At 37.0% G+C, this 18286-nt stretch overlaps 1 protein-coding gene across 1 annotated transcript in view; it reads right to left on the bottom strand.

Moving 5' to 3' along the window:
- Positions 1-268: 268 nt before the first annotated feature.
- The window catches only part of gcl (germ cell-less), a 113381-nt gene continuing 95363 nt past the window's right edge, over positions 269-18286 (bottom strand). Inside the window, exons 11-12 of the mRNA XM_067125240.1 lie at positions 10642-10732; positions 269-2642 (exon numbers count right to left, since the gene is read on the bottom strand). Of these exons, the coding sequence (XP_066981341.1) occupies positions 2478-2642; positions 10642-10732 (256 nt within the window). The 3' untranslated portion in view covers positions 269-2477. The remainder of the gene's footprint in view (positions 2643-10641; positions 10733-18286) is intronic.

An 18286-nucleotide genomic window follows, 5' to 3' on the forward strand; every position in this document is an offset into this window, starting at 1 on the left:
GAACCAGATAGCAATAATTGAGGCTAATAAGTGATAAGGAAAAGCTTAGCCTAACTGAAAATCTTACACTTGTTGATGAACACTTACTTATATAAGGGTAGGGTATGTTACTGAATGTTACAATTTTTAAAAGAAAAGTACAGAATTTCGTCAACTAATCAACACTTATAAAAAAAAAAAGGTTGAGGCCTAGTACCAGGATACAAAAAAGAGCTGCCTAGACCTATATGATGATGCTTTTATGGCAATGGGATCACTGTCATTTCTCTTTTTCTCTTTTCATTCATTTGTTATGATCTCTCGTCTCTCTAGAAGCATTTTTTTTTTATTCTCTCTCGTGTCCTTCCCCAGCATTTGTCTCTCATCCTCTGTCTGCAGGTGACCACATCCCACAATGATGCCATGACAAACCGTCCAAAAAAGTTAATTCTTTGGTGACAGATAACTTGAAACTTATACTGTATAGTTAAAGAGTTGAATTTATTAAGCACTGTCACTTTTAAGCACTTTTTCTTATATACATATATACATTCATATACTGTACCATAGTTTCTTCGAAAGGTTACTGATTGGTAAGAAACATCTATTCATTCCTTCCTAAATACCCATAACATTTCAAAAGTTCATCTCTATTCTAGTTCTTGAATATCAGGTATCCATGACTCTGAAAATGCTACCAAGCCTTCAAATATTGAATAGGTGTTAAATTACAATGCACTTCACTCACTAAAGTCCATGATTTAAGATTCACTCACCTCTGTTCCATTCCAAGTGTTTAATGTGTTCACGTAAGTACAAAAAGATTCTACTGGATAAGTCGACTAAAAAGAATGGATGAGGATCTAAAGGAATGGATGCCTGTCAAATCTCAGAGAAAATACTGTATGAAGATACACTGTCAAGGAAATGTTAGATCTCTTTTGATCTCCTCTGACTCTGTGAAGTATAATCTCCATAAATGGAAAATAAATGGTTTGGAAGAAAGTTCTCAGAACGTTTCAGGAGCCAAAGCATCAAAGTAGTATGAGGTATTTGTGAAGAGAGGTGATGCAAGGAAGAGAAAATGTTTTAGATAGTGTATTTCTTAGATAGTGTAATGTGCACACCACAAGCAGTATGTAATGTAGTACTGAAGTAGTTAAATAGTACTAATAATAGTACAAGTCTGTTATGCTAAAGAACTATAAGCCTGTTATGCCAGTCTGTTAAAAGTGGCAGAACTCATACGAGTTCAAGAAAAAGACAGGCCAAGATCTCTGTCCTATGCTCACTCTGACTGAACTCCTATCAAAAGTAACAAAAGCAACAGAAGTATTAGTGCAACAGTAAATGTGCAATAACCCACATAATTAGAAAAAATAATAATGCTGATAATAAGGAATAAAACATGAAGAATATAATCTTGTCAAACAAATTGAAAAAAATTATATAAATGCTTCCATATGTTTAGAAATAGGCACATTAGGAGATATACACACACAGGAGAAAAAATGAAACTATAAAATCTAAATAATTAAAAAAAAAAGTGACTCTCATTCACACAGAAAACACCAATTCAGATCATACCAAAATCTGTCATAACATGATTACATAAATACAGACAACACAGTAAAAACAAGCAATCTCTATATTATCATTACCAAATATACAAAGCACTGTATGATTACGATGCTCACAATCATTTAATGATACTGCAAAAATAATGTTTGCATTTTAGTCAGAATGAGAGAATAATGAAAAGCTACAAGTCACAGCTTATGTCTCTTCCTGGAGTAGCTCACCTTCACTCGATAACTCCTACTGCAATCAAAGCTAAATTTCCTTGATTTTGGGAGAGCTTACCTTTTTTTTGCAGATAAAAAGAACATAAAACACTGGGTAATACTATCCAAGAACACAGCAAGATTTAATCACAATCTTTTTGTGTATGAAAAGTATGCAAGGAAGAGAAAAATGTTTTAGTGTAATATGCACACCACAAGCAGTATGTAATGTAGTACTTGCTATGGTAAGTTTTTGATGTACCATAACACTGTGTAATGAACTTCATACTTTAACTATTCAGGGAAGAATTTTATAACCTACCATCAAAATCTTCAGTTTTTTTTACATCACCATTTGCATGAAATATAAAAAAACTTGAACCCTTTAATCCCAAAATTGTGCAATATGTAGTGGTGGTTGACTAACATACAACCTTCATCCAATATAATACAAGAAATATCAAAACTGTGCAGCATAAAGGATTCCACAACTTTTACAAGATTTTTCTTCATAAATTTTCAGACTTCCTTACTTTAGGACCAGAGCCTGGACATTTCCAAAAACCTTCAAAACTTACTTGCATGTGATCTTACCCTAAATGAAATATATTTGACATCTCCACCTAGGTTACAAAATTTTTAGGACAACCTAGTTATGAACATTTGATTATGAACACAGACAGAATGTGTTTGCCAATATAACAGCATCAAATGCTACTCTTGTGGTACACAGCTTGGAACTTCAGGCTGAGGAAGGCACCCTCCACTTGATGACTGGCTTCCAGCACGAAGGAGAATAGGATGGTTGGTAGTTATGAGGAAATTTGCACTCAGAAGGAGAGGATACTTCACTTCTGGATCTAGCACCATTACACGAACCTGAATATAATCAGTTAATCTAGTTACAATTGTCATATTTAAATACCTAAGTACAATGCAATGTGACTGATTGTCGTTAGTATAATTACCATCATATTTTAAAACCTCAAGTGATTTGAGGTGATGCTGATGTGACATATCTGACAGCATATAAGACACTAGAACATATTAGATGCATCTCCATTTCAGCATGGCATATTAAAGAAAAAGGCTTTTAGTATACTGAAGTGTGTAATGTTTAAAAGCAAGCTAGCAGCTACAACCTGCAGCTTAAATTTAGCAGTATACTTTAAGACTTTCTTCTCCATTGCATGAAAGATGGATAAAAACATATTTTTACTTATGGAAGTCACTACTGGGAAGAACCAAGTTATTAACACGTTGACAACTATAATGCACCTCTTTCTAAACAAGTGATAATCAAGGTAACTAATGCCAGCAAACAGCTGTTTCTTACTTTGGTTGTTCACGTTAGCACTTGTTGCTGTTTATGATTGTGTTTTGCATGAAATAGTAAGTGGTTGTTAAAAGAAATACTGTAGCAATGAATTATGAGACAAGCCATAAGTTCAGTTGAACATGGTGATTTGCACTAAACCTACCAAATGTTTGCTTCTAGGTGCAATCATGGCCACATTGGTTATTTTCAGTTTTGGAAATGATGTACATTAGACATAGGTCATAAATCAACAACTCTATAATAATAATAATAATAATAATAATAATAATAATAATAATAATAATAATAATAATAACAATAATAATAATAATAATAATAATAATAATAATAATAATAATAATACTGTAATGCATTAAAAGTAATAGCTGCATCAGCTGCATTAAATTTATACAGTTTTCTCTATCTTTCTACTACAGATACTGTAATTGCTTTTTCAGAGTTACTGCATTTTGCCAGTAACTGGCTGATGTTTGTCATTCTTCGGAGAAGAATGATGTTTGTCATTCTTCGGAGAAGAATGATGTTTGTCATTCTTCGGAGAAGAAAAGTTGAAAATTGGGGTAGTTTTATTCTGGAATGATACACTGTATCAGTTAGAGTAGCAATGATGGTAACTGAAATATGGCGTTTATTTTCCGTGGAGCTACCTTTCTTCAGGAGAAAATCTTCATCAGTGTTGTTCTAGGCCACATTCCGCTCGAGTTACACTCAGCATGTTCATACCTAAAGACGAAACTAGGCTGACATTCATGGTGAGTCCTGCTCATTATATACAAGATGGTTAGCAGGGGGATGAATGTATGCTGAACACTGGTTGGCTGACAAGGACACTCATCTGTGATTGTCTGGTGAGATTTTCTCATAAGCCAAAAACTATGGTTGATGATCTCACTGCTGCTGTACAATGTCATTATTTGGTATTATCCAGGGAATATTTTGATTGGTTGCTGGGTGGCTCACAGAATCTTGGACATTGTTTTGTTTCCGCTTTGGGAATGTCACTTCTCACGGTGTCTGACACTGGTCTATTTGTTTCATGAATAACAGGCTGTCTAACACTGGAAGATAAGAGGAACACTTCTTGAGTGGTATTTAATGAGGAATTCTCTTGCTGTATTAGGAGTGCCTCTAGCAGCCACAGGTGCTTAGGGGAAGGGGCCTTTCCAATTACTTCCATATTCCCCACTATTGCGTTCCTTGTGATGCTAGTATGGTGCACCTCTCTCAAACGGTGTTTTTCCTCCACTCAAGGGCCACATGCACAAACAAAAAGATGGTGTTGTGATGGGCTTGCCTTTGGGCACGCCTTTTGCCAACTTTCCATGGCAGCGGTAGAGGAGTAGGTTTTTTCCTACATCCAAAAACCCTGCTTCTATGCACATGACATTGATATATATTTATACAGGCCATGGACAAGAATGAAGCATAAATGCTCTGCTATGCATTCCAAGCACACAGCTGTTTAAACTATACTACAGAGTTTTGTAGTAATGGTCACCTCCCATTCCTTGATGTCCTTGTCTCCCAAACCAATGAAAGACTAAAAACATGTTTTCATGCAGAAGACTAACATTAGCCTTTGCCTTTACAGAGATAGGGAGTGCCCTTCAAGATTTAAGAACACCACCACCAACGCCTTCATAAACAGCTTTAATGCACTGTTCGTCTTGGCAGGAAACACCAAGGACTAGACCACAACTCTCATGCACTTATAAATAATGGATACTCCAACAAGCATAAATAATGGATATTCCAACAAGCAAGTTACCAAAGAAATATGCATGGCACTGGATTGGTGGTACAACAACCATGATCCACAAAGCAGTGTTAGACTATAATAAGAAGATGCATTCTAAATAAGATGCATTCTAAATACCTATAAGACAAATGTCCCCTGAAGAAAATGATCACAAATGTCTCCACCACTGGCATCAACATGCAGCTGGACCTTGTCACTTATTATAATATAAAACAGCCACGAGATCCTCTTCAACAGATAATGTGGTATACTGATTCAAATGCCCAGTCCCTGGATGCCATCTCCTATATTAGTATGACCGGCATGACAATGGCCAAGATGGTCTCTTGTCGTCTCAAGAGGACACCATAAAAAACCACATGAGAGATGTGCACCATACTAGTATCACAAGGAGTGCAATAGTAGGGAATACAAAAACAACTGGAAACACCCCTGCCCCTAGGCACCTGTGGCTTCTAGAGGAGCTCCTAATACAGCAGGAGAAGCCCTCATTAAATACCACCCATGAAGTGTTCCTCCTGCCTACCAACATTAGATGGCCTATTATTCATGAAACATATAGACCAGTGCCAGACACAACAAGAAGCAACATTCCCATACCGGAGACAAAATAATGTCTAAGGTTCTGCGAGATGCCCAGCAACCAATCCAAATACTCCCTGGGTGATACCAGATAATGACTTCATGCACCAGCACCACTGTTCAGTAGGGCACAAGGCTGCAGCAGTGAGACCATCACCCATAGTTTTTGGCTTATGAGAAAATCTTGCCAGCCAATCAGAACATGCGTTTCCTCCTCAGCCAATCAGTGATCAGCATACATTTAACCCTCTGCTAACCATATCATATATAATGAACAGGACTCATCACAAATGACAGTCTACTCTCATTTTTCAGTGCAGTCTGAACAGAATGTGGCCTAGAACAACACTGACAAAGATTTTCTCCTGAAGAAGAATAGTGCCATGGAGGATGAATATTATATTTCAGTCACAATTGTCATTACTTTGTAAATGGTACAGCATTTTCCTCTTCAAATAATGACTAACATCAGCAAGTTACTGGTAGAATACAGTAACCCTGACAAAGCAATTACAGTATTAGGAAGATAAAGAAAACTCCATATAAACTGAATCCAGCTGATGCAGCTGTCACTTTCAACACTACATGCTTACAAGGGGGTCTTCTACCCACATACAGTATTACAATAATAATAATAATAATAAAATATGGGTGCCGTGGCAGAGTGGTTTAGCTCATCGATGGACTGATTAAGCAACATTGGGGCTGGTCAGTCGTTGGATGGGTGACTGCTCTCCTCAGTGTTGATTCCTTGGGAAAGGATCTTTACCACAATTTCCTCAGTCTACTAAGCTGTAAACAAGTACCTATTCCTGATGGGGTAGGGTCCAGCTATGGGTTAAATAGCAAAAATCAGCAATGATGGAAAGAAATTATAAAATAAATGACAACAACGTAAATGGAACCTCTGGCAACAGATGAGCTTTGTCCGGCAGCCAGGTATACATCCCAATCAACAGGGAGGACAGTCAGGTACTTGGAGGTCGTTATCCAGCAACTGACCACCACAACGACAGTAACTAGCAACCACAGACTGGAGATACAGAGGCAAACCAGAAGAAGAAATAGACAAGAGAAGAAAATAAGGAAATATGGAGATGCTACATCAAGAGCAACCCAACAGAAAGAGGATACAGAAGGAGACTGGTCAACGTCTGGAATGGGAGAAATAACACCCCTCAAACAGAACAGAGGCTGGCAAACCAAGTAAGGAACACAAAAAAAAAGAACTGGCTCTCCACAACAGAGAGAGAGGAACTGGAAAGAGAAATAATACCCAGCAACGAAGGGCAAGAACACTAACTAAGAGGCAATGACACAGAAAATGACAGGAATGATAAGCTACCAAAAAATGACACACAAGGAAACACCGAAGATGCAACAGAGAGGTCGCAATGGTGGAAAAGATCAGACAATGGATGAAGCCAGACACAAAAAGAACAAAGATCCCCTCCATGAAAGCCTACAACACAAAGAAACTAAGGGAGAAAACAAGTAAAGCTAATGAAATAATGAGACTAATCCACACCACCAGTATCACAGAAACAAATAACCTAGCGTATGCAGGAGCAAGACTAGTAGTAGAACTCATAGGGATACAAACACCAACACCACCATCACAACCAACCCAACAGAAACCAAAACAGCAACTGCCTTGGAAAAGGCACCTGGAATCATGGCAATGAGATCTGACTTGAGTAAACTGAAAGAGATGGCAGAAAAAGGCTATGAAGCAAGAAAACAAGAGAGGAACTGAATGAGAAATACAAAGTACAGGAGAAGGGACTCAGCAACACAACAGAAGATATAAAACAGAGGCTTCAAGCAACAGCACATAAGATCCAATGGTACATGAACAGGAATAAAGGATACCAACAGAACAAACTTCGGAACCAACCAGAAAAGACTATACAGCCAACTAAGAGGGGAAGACAACCACCAAGAAATTCCTGAAGCTACACCAAGTAAGAGACTCTGGGAAAACATATGGAGCAATCCGGTATCACACAACAAAAATGCAACATGGCTCCAGGAAGTCAAGGCAGAAGAAATGGGGAGAATAAAACAAAGATTCACTGAGATCACAACAGACACACAGTCAGTCACCAACTAAGGAAAATGCCCAACTGGAAAGCCCCAGCTCCCAGTGAAGTCCATGGACACTGGCTCAAAAACTTCAGGGCCCTACACCCATGAACAGCAGAACAACACCAGCACTGTATCACAAATCACCATGTGCCCAAATGGATGACCACAGGGAGAACATCCTTAGTACAGACAGACAAGAACAAGGGAAATATAGCAAATAACTACAGGCCTATCACCTGCCTACCAATAATGTGGAAGTTACTAACAGGTATCATCAGTGAAAGGATATACAACTACCTAGAGGATACAAACACCATCCCCCACCAACAGAAAGGCTGCAGGAGGACAAGTAGGGGGGACAAAAGACCAGCTCCTGGTAATGAAGAATAGTAAGAGGAGAACCAACCTAAGCATGGCATGGATTGACTACAAGAAAACCTTTGACATGATACCACACACGTGGCTAACAGAATGTCTAAAAATATATGGGGCAGAGGAAAACACCATCAGCTTCCTAAAAAATACAATGCGCAACTTACAAGTTCTGGGATAAGACTAGAAGAGGTTAACATCAGGAGAGGGATCTTTCTTTGTAGTAGCCATGATTCCCATGACAAAAGTACTGCAGAAGTTGGATGCTGGGTACCAACTCAAGATAGGAGGCAACAGAATTAACCATCTGATGTTCATGGACGACATCAAGCTGTTTGGTAAAAGCATCAAGGAAACAGATGCCCTAATCTAGACTGTAAGGATTGTATCAGGGGATATCAGGATGGAGTCTGGAATAGAAAAATGGCCTTGGTCAACATACAAAAAGGCAAAGTAACAAGGACTGAAGGGATAAAGCTACCAGACAGGAATAACACATAGATGAGACAGGATACAGATACCTGGGATAATAAAAAGAGAGGATATAAAACACCAAGAGATGAAGGACACGATCAGGAAAGAATATATGCAGAGATTTGAGGAGAATGAAAAACAGAACATTAATGGCACAACAAACCAATGCACGGACAGTACACGAGACAGACTAAAGAAACACGGCAATGGATACATAGGGGAGAATTCAAGAAGGAAACAGAAGGAATGCTAACAGCGGCACGAGGTCAGGCCCTACGAACCAGATGTGTTCAAAGAGCAATAGATGGAAATAACATCTCACCCATAAGCAGGAAGTGCAATATGAAAAACGAGACCATACACCACATAGCAAGCGACTGTCCAGCGCTTGAACAGAACCAGTACAAAAAGAGGCACGATTCAGTAGCAAAAGCCCTCCACTGGAGCCTGCGCAAGAAACACCAGCTAGCTTGCAGTAATAAGCGGTACAAACACCAACCTGAGGGAGTGATAGAAAACGATCAGGCAAAGATCCTCTGGGACTATGGTGTAAGAACAGATAGGGCGATACATGCCAATAGACCAGATGTGACGTTGACTGATAAAATCAAGAAGAAAGTCACAAATGATGTCACAAAGAGAGAGAAAAATTTGATAAGTATCAAGACCTGAAAAGAAGGATATGGGATATATGAGTGGAAATTGTACCCATAATCACAGGAACACTAGGCACAATCCCAAGATTCCTGAAAAGGAATCTGGATAAACTAAATGCCGAAGTAGCTCCAGGACTCATGCCGAAGAGTGTGCTACTAGAAACAGCACACATAGTGAGAAAAGTGATGGACTCCTACGGGGGCAAGATGCAACCAGAACCCCACACTATAAAAAAAAACCACCCATTTGAATAGGATAACTGTGATAGACAACACCCCCAAAAGAAGAAGAAGAAGAAAAAAATAATAATAATAATAATAATAACAATAATAATAATATATGAAGGATGCAGACCCTCTTTCAAACAAGTCTTGTTGAAAAGGATGGCTGTATTTTGCCAATTTATCTTACACAGGATCTTTTCTATATTCCTTATAATCCGCTTTTCAGGCTCAGTCAGCGATGTTGGTCAGCAACTGGCCAATATTCATATTGGAAAAGGACAGCGTGTGGAATGTGGGAAATATTTTTACTAAAATATTCAATCAGAAATCCGTGGATTCTTTTGTGGTCTTGTTCGTAGGTCTGGATTCTGGTTCTTCTCCAACCTGAGCTAGGGGAAGAACCAGAATCCAGGACACCAAACAAGACCACAAAGGAATCCAACGATTTCTGATTGAATATTTTAATAAAAATATTTCCTGCATGCCACTCTGTCCTTTTCCAACATGAATGTTGGCCAGTTGCTGACCAACATCGCTCACCCTGAAAAGCAAATTATAACAAAATACAGCCAGCTTTTTCAACAAGACTTGTTTGAAAGAGGGTCTGCTTCCTTAAAAAAAAAAAAAAAAAAAAAAAAAAATAATAATAATAATAATAATAATAATAATAATAATAATAATAATAATAATAATACTGGTGTCATTTAAGTAAAAATGTTAATGTGGAGTTGGGCTAGGTTGTATTGACCTTTGGGGTAAAATTAGCCTAAAGTGTTGAATGTTGGAGATAGCATTAGCCTACAGGAGGCCTTATCTTTGCATACAAGACCTGATGTTTAGTTTCTGAACCATTTTTTGGAAAAAAAGTTTGTCTTATATGCTGTCAAATACAGTAAGTCTGCTATTCATAAAACCTCTGTCTTTTAAAAATACAGAAATTTTGAATGCAGTAGTAAGAACTTAATTAACTGATACAAAGTCTTTTGCGTTGAAAGTTTATTTCAATATAAATGGGGCACAATTTAATGAATTCTTCCTCAGTAGAAGGATGCGGCAAATTTAATTTTCATTATCCATGAAAGGCTGAATATATGGCATGTCAAAAAATCTTAAAAAAAACTTCTACCATACCGCGAATAGTGCAGAAACAAGAACAACATAAAATTACATAAAATGAAAGCTATTTTGTATATGAATCATTAACTGGATTCAAGAAGAAAAGTAATATATATTTCTTAGAAATTATCCAAAAGAAATGGTTAAAAAGAGATGACTGGAGAAAAAATTTCTCCTAATTTATAAAAAGGTTAACAGCACAGTCTTATGAAAAAAACAAATACTATAGCTAAATCAAAGCACATGAAAACTTGTTGAAAACCTTACCTCTTCATTTTTTGCTAGTGTTACAGATTGAACCCCAGAAGTTTTTGTATAAATAACTTGTTTCTGGTCATTCAGAGATGCAACTGTAATTCTGAAAAGAAATAACTGTTAAGATTTATTTTTTTCACTTCTATCTCTGCCATAGTACTATCTTGTACTTAAAGGAAAGGATATAGTTATTAATACTCTCTTGCAACATGCCATATGTTTTCCTGACTTCTGGCAAGCTACATCAAGGGTACGGTACTCTGAACCCTCAACTTGATATGCTTAAGATCTTATTACCATCTTTATCAATATGTAGTCAGACAAGAGCATTTAAACTGTATAATCTCCTATCCATCTAGGTAAAAATTCACTCCAAACATAAATCATCCCAGACATTTCAAACCCTCATAAAATGAAAGAATGAAAGTGGTAGTTAGCCAGTAATAATGCACATGCATGGGTGGATCCCACATCTCAAATGCTATCCAACCTGGCTCTGTACACTCAACTTGCATCCATTTAACCATCCTTTCTTTTATTCATGAAGGTATTCTCTACAGTGTAGACTCTAAGGTTAACTGCCTATACATCACACTTAATACATGCAGTCCTCTGCTAAAGTAATGAGAGACTGGGATTTGTCAATATGCAGTAGAAAAATTAATTTGGTTTTAAAAAATTACATATGTTTATAAAATTTTCATGATTCTTAATTACAACCCTCTTATATTTCCCTGGAATACCTTTCTCCAAGGTCTTGCAATTGATTTCTTAGCTGCAGGTGTTTCTACTTTGCCATGGCAGGTACTGTACACACTTTGTGACACTGAGTATAAGGGCTCCCTCTTGTAAGAGATCTAAAAGGATGCCCAAAACTTTCTTTGCCTATTTAACAAATCTCTTTCTGGCTAAACCATGTATCAAATAATTTATTATTATTATTATTATTATTATTATTATTATTATTATTATTATTATTATTATTATTATTATTATTATTATTATTATTATTATTATTATTATTATTATTATTATTATTATTATTATCACAGGCAGTCCCTGGGTTACGACGGGCTCAGCTTACGATGTTCTGAGCTTACGACACTCTACAAATATACTCATCAAAAATTATTTCCCAGGTTACAACACGTTCCAAGGTTACGATGCTGACGACGCTGATGCGATGGAAGAAATATGGCTCCAAAATGGCCGAATGGTAAAAATTTGGATTTTTTCTGTGAAAAGCTCAATAAAAGTGCAGGTTACGTCATTTTCAAGACATCAAAAGGATTAAAAGTAAGGTTTTCTTACGATTTTCAGATTATGATGATTTTTGGCTTATGACGCGGCATCAGAACAGAACTGCCTGTATTATTATTATGAATATTATTATTATTATATTATTATTACTAAAGTAGTTTAACCAGACCACTGAGCTAATTTATTTAGCTCTCACAAGGATGGCCCCATGGATCTGTATTTATTAATGAAAAAGCTTAGATTTACTGTACTTATTAAATGGTTAATAAATGACAGTCTGACAAAATTTCCTCAACTGATTTGTTCCCAAAACTTGACTGACATTCACTGTTGATGATATTTTGGGCAATCAGTAAAAAAATATTTGCTATTAATGTAACTCTAAAGTCTGTACATATAGGAATTAGATAATGTGAGCTATTCATCAAATGTCCATGGGTCAAACATGGGCGACCAACTCTAAGATGTGACAAAATTACTTGTGTGTGTGCGTGTTCTTTTGGTATGGGAAACTGAAGAGACATGCTTGGTGGTAAATAAAAGTGCCTTTATGGCTCCCTTTAAGAGGGCCTTCTGCAAATATTCTTCCAAGGAGCGGTCTGGTTTTTAGAAAAAACCTTTTAAAAGGGAGGGGGGGTGAGACCATTTCCACACTAGCCTGTTGAAGATAATACTGTGTCCCCAAGGGGAGGGCTTCTACTGCATGAGATGCTGAAGAAGATGACCCCCCACCATGTAAGTACTATTGGGCTCCACCTCTTCCCTTATCTTAAATAGGCAATCAAGGAATTGATTTACCTTTTCATTTTCCCAGGTAGACCATCTTTGTCTGCTTCGAAAAGGGTGTTGTGTTGCTGTCGTCCCCTCTTCTGTTGTTGGAGGGATCCTTTAGGAGTGACTGGAGGCTTGCATGGCTCCAAGTCATAATGAGGTTTCTTTGGCTTAGGAAGAGGAAACCCTCGAGTGTATTGTTTTCCAGGTTCCCCTTTTCCAAAAAGTGCACATATTGTACAGTTCTGTTGTCAGGCTCGTTCAATGAGTTGTGCAGCTAAAGACTCTTCAAAATGAAAAGAGTCCCTACAGAGGGAAGTGATATGTTGGAGTGCACCAATGCTTCTTATCAAGACTTAATACAACACTCCAAAAAATCATAGTGTTCCCCGTAGGGTCCACTTCAGTGTCTTGGCTACAGCAGCGAACACTGTTCTGGAGGATTCTGGAAGCCCTCTGACAGCTACTTTCAGTATAGTAGTAGTAGAAGTTATAATACTGAGGAGGTGAAGCCTAGCCTGAAATTTAGCCATGGCTCTCCCATCTGAGATTTTTCTCATAGAGGTCCTAAACTGCTGGGAAGATTTGTCTAAAGGGAGCTTCTTCCTTTCATATGGAAGGACAAATATTGCCCATTCCTTTATAGAATTATCAGGTACTGGGAAGGTGAAGACAAATGGCTTTATTTCTGCCATTAACTCTCACTTCCCAGTCATCACAAAATTCTAAAAACCTGCCTTCAAACAACTGTTTTAAAAGTGAAGAGACAGAGGGCTGCGGATACACGGAGAGGGTATTGGTCTCTAAAATTGTTGTAGAGATATATTTTCCATTAAATTAGAAAAAGGTTGCTTCTATGGTTTTCATTGCTATACTCAAAGATAGGATAACCATATCCTTCGGCATTTCTGAATTCTGACTGAAGAAAACCTGCTCTGTTCCAAAATTCTGTGTATTCAACTTCAGTCAGTTTTCCTTTCATTAATAAGGCATTTGCTATCAGGTGAAAGGATACCTTCAGGCATCACGTCAAGTGTTAGCAGTATCATCAGTACAGTACTACATTTTGACTTGAAGTTTTACAGTCTGAACTGACCATATTATTGTTACCAGTTGGAGCTCTGGGAGTGGGTAAGCTGTATCTTAATAGTACCCATTCTGATGTTAATGGGGATCTAAACAAATTAATCAACTTCTTTTTGGGCTTGGGATTTTTATTACCCTGTTTCCATGACTTAAGTTTTTTGGTGAGAGAACCAATCTCTGCCTGGGCAGTCTGTGTAGCCATTCTATTTCCTCGTTTAAAGGCCGAGAAATTTTTACACATTACATCTAATTAACCCTTAAACACCGAGCCTCTATTTACAAAAGTGTCTGTCATATGCCGGCGGCGTTCGGGAGTTAGCGCTGAAGCGGAAAAATTTTTTTAAAAATCACAGCACGCTTAGTTTTTAAGATTAAGAGTTCATTTTTGGCTCCTTTTTTGTCATTGCCTGAAGTTTAGTATGCAACCATCAGAAATGAAAAAAATATCATTATCATATATAAATATTGGAATATATGACAGCGTGAAAAAAAATTTTTTTTATATAATTGTTTACAAATCGCGCTGTGGGCAAAACGGTTAAAGCTAATGAGTTACTTTTTTTTCGTTGTATTGTACACTAAATTGTGATGATTTTGGTATATAACAAATTGTAAAACAATCATAGCAACACAGAGAAAATATTATCACAAAATGATGCATGAATTCGTAACACTCGGATGTAAAAACAAGTTTTTTTCTAAAATTCACCATAAATCAAAATATTGTGCTAGAGACTTCCCATTTGATGCAAAATGAAGGTAATTGATTGACAGTAAGTGTTTTAGCTCACAATTTCAGTTTTTGACCATTTCGGTCGAGTTAAAGTTGACTGAAGGTCGAATTTTTTCTATTTAACATGATTTATATGAAAATATTTCAAAACTGATAAAAGCTACAACCATGAGTTATTTTTTGTTGTATTCTACATGATGTTGCACACATTTTCATGTATAACACTTTATGTAAGGCCTAATATAAAATGGTGTGAAAATTACGACAAGGTGACTAAAGAAATTCTGAGATTTTCAGCTGAGTTACCGTGCGCGGCCATAAGGAAAAAGTTTTTTAAAAAATTCACCATACATTGAAATATTGTGCTAGAGACTTCCAATTTGTTGCAAAATGAAGGTAAATGATTGAATGTTACTAGAATGTAAGAGTTTTAGCTTACAATTGCATTTTTCGACCATTTCAGTTTGAGTCAAAGTTGACTGAAAGTTGAAATTTTGGCACTTATCGTGATTTATAAAAAAATATTTCAAAACTGATAACAGCTACAACCATGGATTGTTTTTTGTTGTATTTTACATGAAATTGCGCACATTTTCATATATAAAACTTTATGTAATGGCTAATATAAATTGGTGCAAACATTACGACAAAGTGGCAAAAGAATTTCAGAGATTTTCGGCCGACTTACCGCGCATGGACGTAAGGAAAAATTTTTTTTAAAAAATTCACCATAAATCGAAATATTGTGCTAGAGACTTCCCATTTGTTGCAAAATGAAGGTAAATGATTGAATATTACTAGAATGTAAGAGTTTTAGCTTACAATTGCATTTTTTACCATTTCGGTCGAGTCAAAGATGACCAAAGGTTGAAATTTTGGCACTTATCGTGATTTATATGAAAATATTTCAAAACTGATAAAAGCTACAACCATGGGTTGTTTTTTGTTGTATTTTACATGAAATTGCACACATTTTCATATATAAAACTTTATGTAACGGCTAATATAAAACGGTGCAAAAATTACGACAAAGTGACGAAAGAATTTCTGAGATTTTCGGCCAAGTTACCGTGCGGACGTAAGGATAAAGTTTTTTTTTAAAATTCACCATAAATTGAAATACTGTGCTAGAGACTTCCAATTTGTTGCAAAATGAAGGTAAATGATTGAATATTACTTGAATGTAAGAGTTTTAGCTTACAATTGCATTTTTCGACCATTTCGGTCGAGTCAAAGTTGACCGAAGGTTGAAATTTTGGCACTTACCTTGATTTATATGAAAATATTTCAAAATTTATAAGAGCTACAACCATGGATTGTTTTTTGTTGTATTCTACATGAAACTGCACACATTTTCATATATAAAACTTTATGTAACGGCCCATATAAAACGGTGCAAAAATTACGACAATGTGATGAAAGAATTTCTGAGATGCGTCGCTGATGCTCTGTAGTGCGAGAGGAAAGAAATTCACGCATGCGCAGCTGGGTAATGCTTGTAAACAAAACAACAGTGTGATCTGTGAACTCCCAGCATCCCTCAAGGCGCATGATTTAAAATCTTTCGCAAACTAGGCCTATAACTATTTTTCCGAGAATATTTAACAAAACTTTTTGTAGTCGACGTACTGTACGTCCACTTAGCACCCTACAGACAATTTTAGTCGATGTATGACACGTCCAGTCGGCGTTTAAGGGCTAAGTATCCAGAACTGACCTGTTTCCTCTTGGGAATCATGGATAGTGTCTCTGATATACTGATGCTCATGAGCAAGGACATCCTTGACAATGCTCATAATTTCCTCCTGGAATTCTGAATGTGCTATAAATGGAATTTCCCTATCAGCAGCGCCTGCATGAATTGATGTGCAAAGGCAGCTGTATCACCACTGCTCAGCAGTATAGAAATCCTGGATAAATCATTATACCCTCTAGAAGATACAAACTTCAGATGGGGTTGGGCGAACTCTATCACGATCCCCTTCAATATTAGATTGCTGCATGGGAGGGGTAAGATTCTCATCTGAGGTATCCATCTTATGTAAAGCAGGAGACTGTGTCCCTGGTCATTCCTGATTCAGGAGGGCAGTTTTAGTGGCTATGTCCACTTCCTGTCTGATATTAGTGACATTTCTCCCACTGGATGGAGAGGGAAACACATTCTGCTAGAGTTCTGCCAGAAAGATATAGTCTCCTTCTGTACCCCTACTGAAACCTAAGACCCATAGAGACAACTTAAAGCGAGCTCTTTCATAATCTACGCTTGCTGCCATGAACATGTTGCATATCTCCTATAAGCCCCGCGACCAACCAAATTCTCCTTTATTTCTTAAAGGGGTGTGTTCATGGCAGGTGGTAAGAGCCATACTCACTGGTGAAAAGTGAACTGAGCAGTTCGTTGCCGCACACGTAATCTGTGGGTCCTGCGTAATAGCAGCCCTGTAGCAATAAAAGTAGCAAGTGTTAATTAAAAACTGCCTAGTGCTAAGCACCTATAATCACTGTGTAGGCAGCACACATAACATAAAACAGGCTGACTTAGTCGTAAGTAAGTAGTCATGGTATACTGTTAGGTATTGTAAACAATAGGTTATATCCATATGACAGAAGTAATGTATTAAAATATTAACTTCACAATTACTAACATAATATTGCTTTAAAAGTATTTTCTCACTTTGCTACTCAACTCAATTACGACAATACTGACTGGATACTATAAATCCTATTTCTGTAGTTTTGTCATTTTGTTTAACCTGCTCTACTCCTAAGCAGCAGGTAAATGCTACAGGCTATATTAGATGGTACAATATTAAAGTATTAGTTATTGGAATTATTGTGTTAAGTTTTATACAAACCAGGTATATACTGTACAGTGAACCCCCCCTATTCGCACTGTCAACGTTCGCGGACTCACGCTTTCGCCGGTTTCTCTATGGAACATATCTAGCCATCATTCGCTGAAAATTCGCCGATTCGCGGTATTTTTCACTGAGAAATATTCACTAATTACTGTATTTTCATATAATTTTCATGAATAAATGCACTTTTTGTGATAAAACTGTTAAAATATTCAGGTATAAGCATTTTTACAGGGTTTTTCTGTGTTTAAGCTATCAAAATGGGCAGTTCTAAGTGTTTTAGAGGGTTTTTAAGCATTCATGGTTTGACCCATTCGCGGGGGGTGTGGGACGCATCCCCCGCGAATAACGGGGGGTTCACTGTACATGATTTTCATTCATCTGCCAAAGCTCATTACCATATTACAAAAATGTAATAAATTTAATAGTCCTGTAAGAAAAAGAAACCACTAGGAGAATTTTCAGAATGTGACATCACTAACGGCAGAGTAATAATATCTGTTATAAGCAGGTCTGCAAAATGAATTTTTGCTCACACTTGATAAAAGTCACCCCGATATTAAGGATAATTGGGGAACTTTCTATATCACAAAAACCATTTAGTTCGATCATTAATTACTACAAATGAAAAACCACCTTTTACTAAATGCCAAGGCTTGGAAGTCAAGCACAACTGGGAACTGCTATCATGGCTACCTTTCATAAACGAGAAGTTAGGCTATCATGATCCCTGATTTTAGGTAGCCTAAAATTATCTACCAATGTTAAAAAGTCATTAACTAATGAGTTTCAGTAACCAAAATATCTAATCTATTGCATTATTGTTAAATACCGGTTTGTTTGACAGGAAAAAGAAAAACAGCAATGGCACTACAGCAGTCTAGCAATCCAATCCTAACTTCTCGCCTCACGGGAGATGCACCGGCTCCCAACTTTAACAAATATATAA

Source organism: Macrobrachium rosenbergii, chromosome 23, assembly GCF_040412425.1.
Source record: "Macrobrachium rosenbergii isolate ZJJX-2024 chromosome 23, ASM4041242v1, whole genome shotgun sequence".
NCBI classification, from domain to species: domain Eukaryota; kingdom Metazoa; phylum Arthropoda; class Malacostraca; order Decapoda; family Palaemonidae; genus Macrobrachium; species Macrobrachium rosenbergii.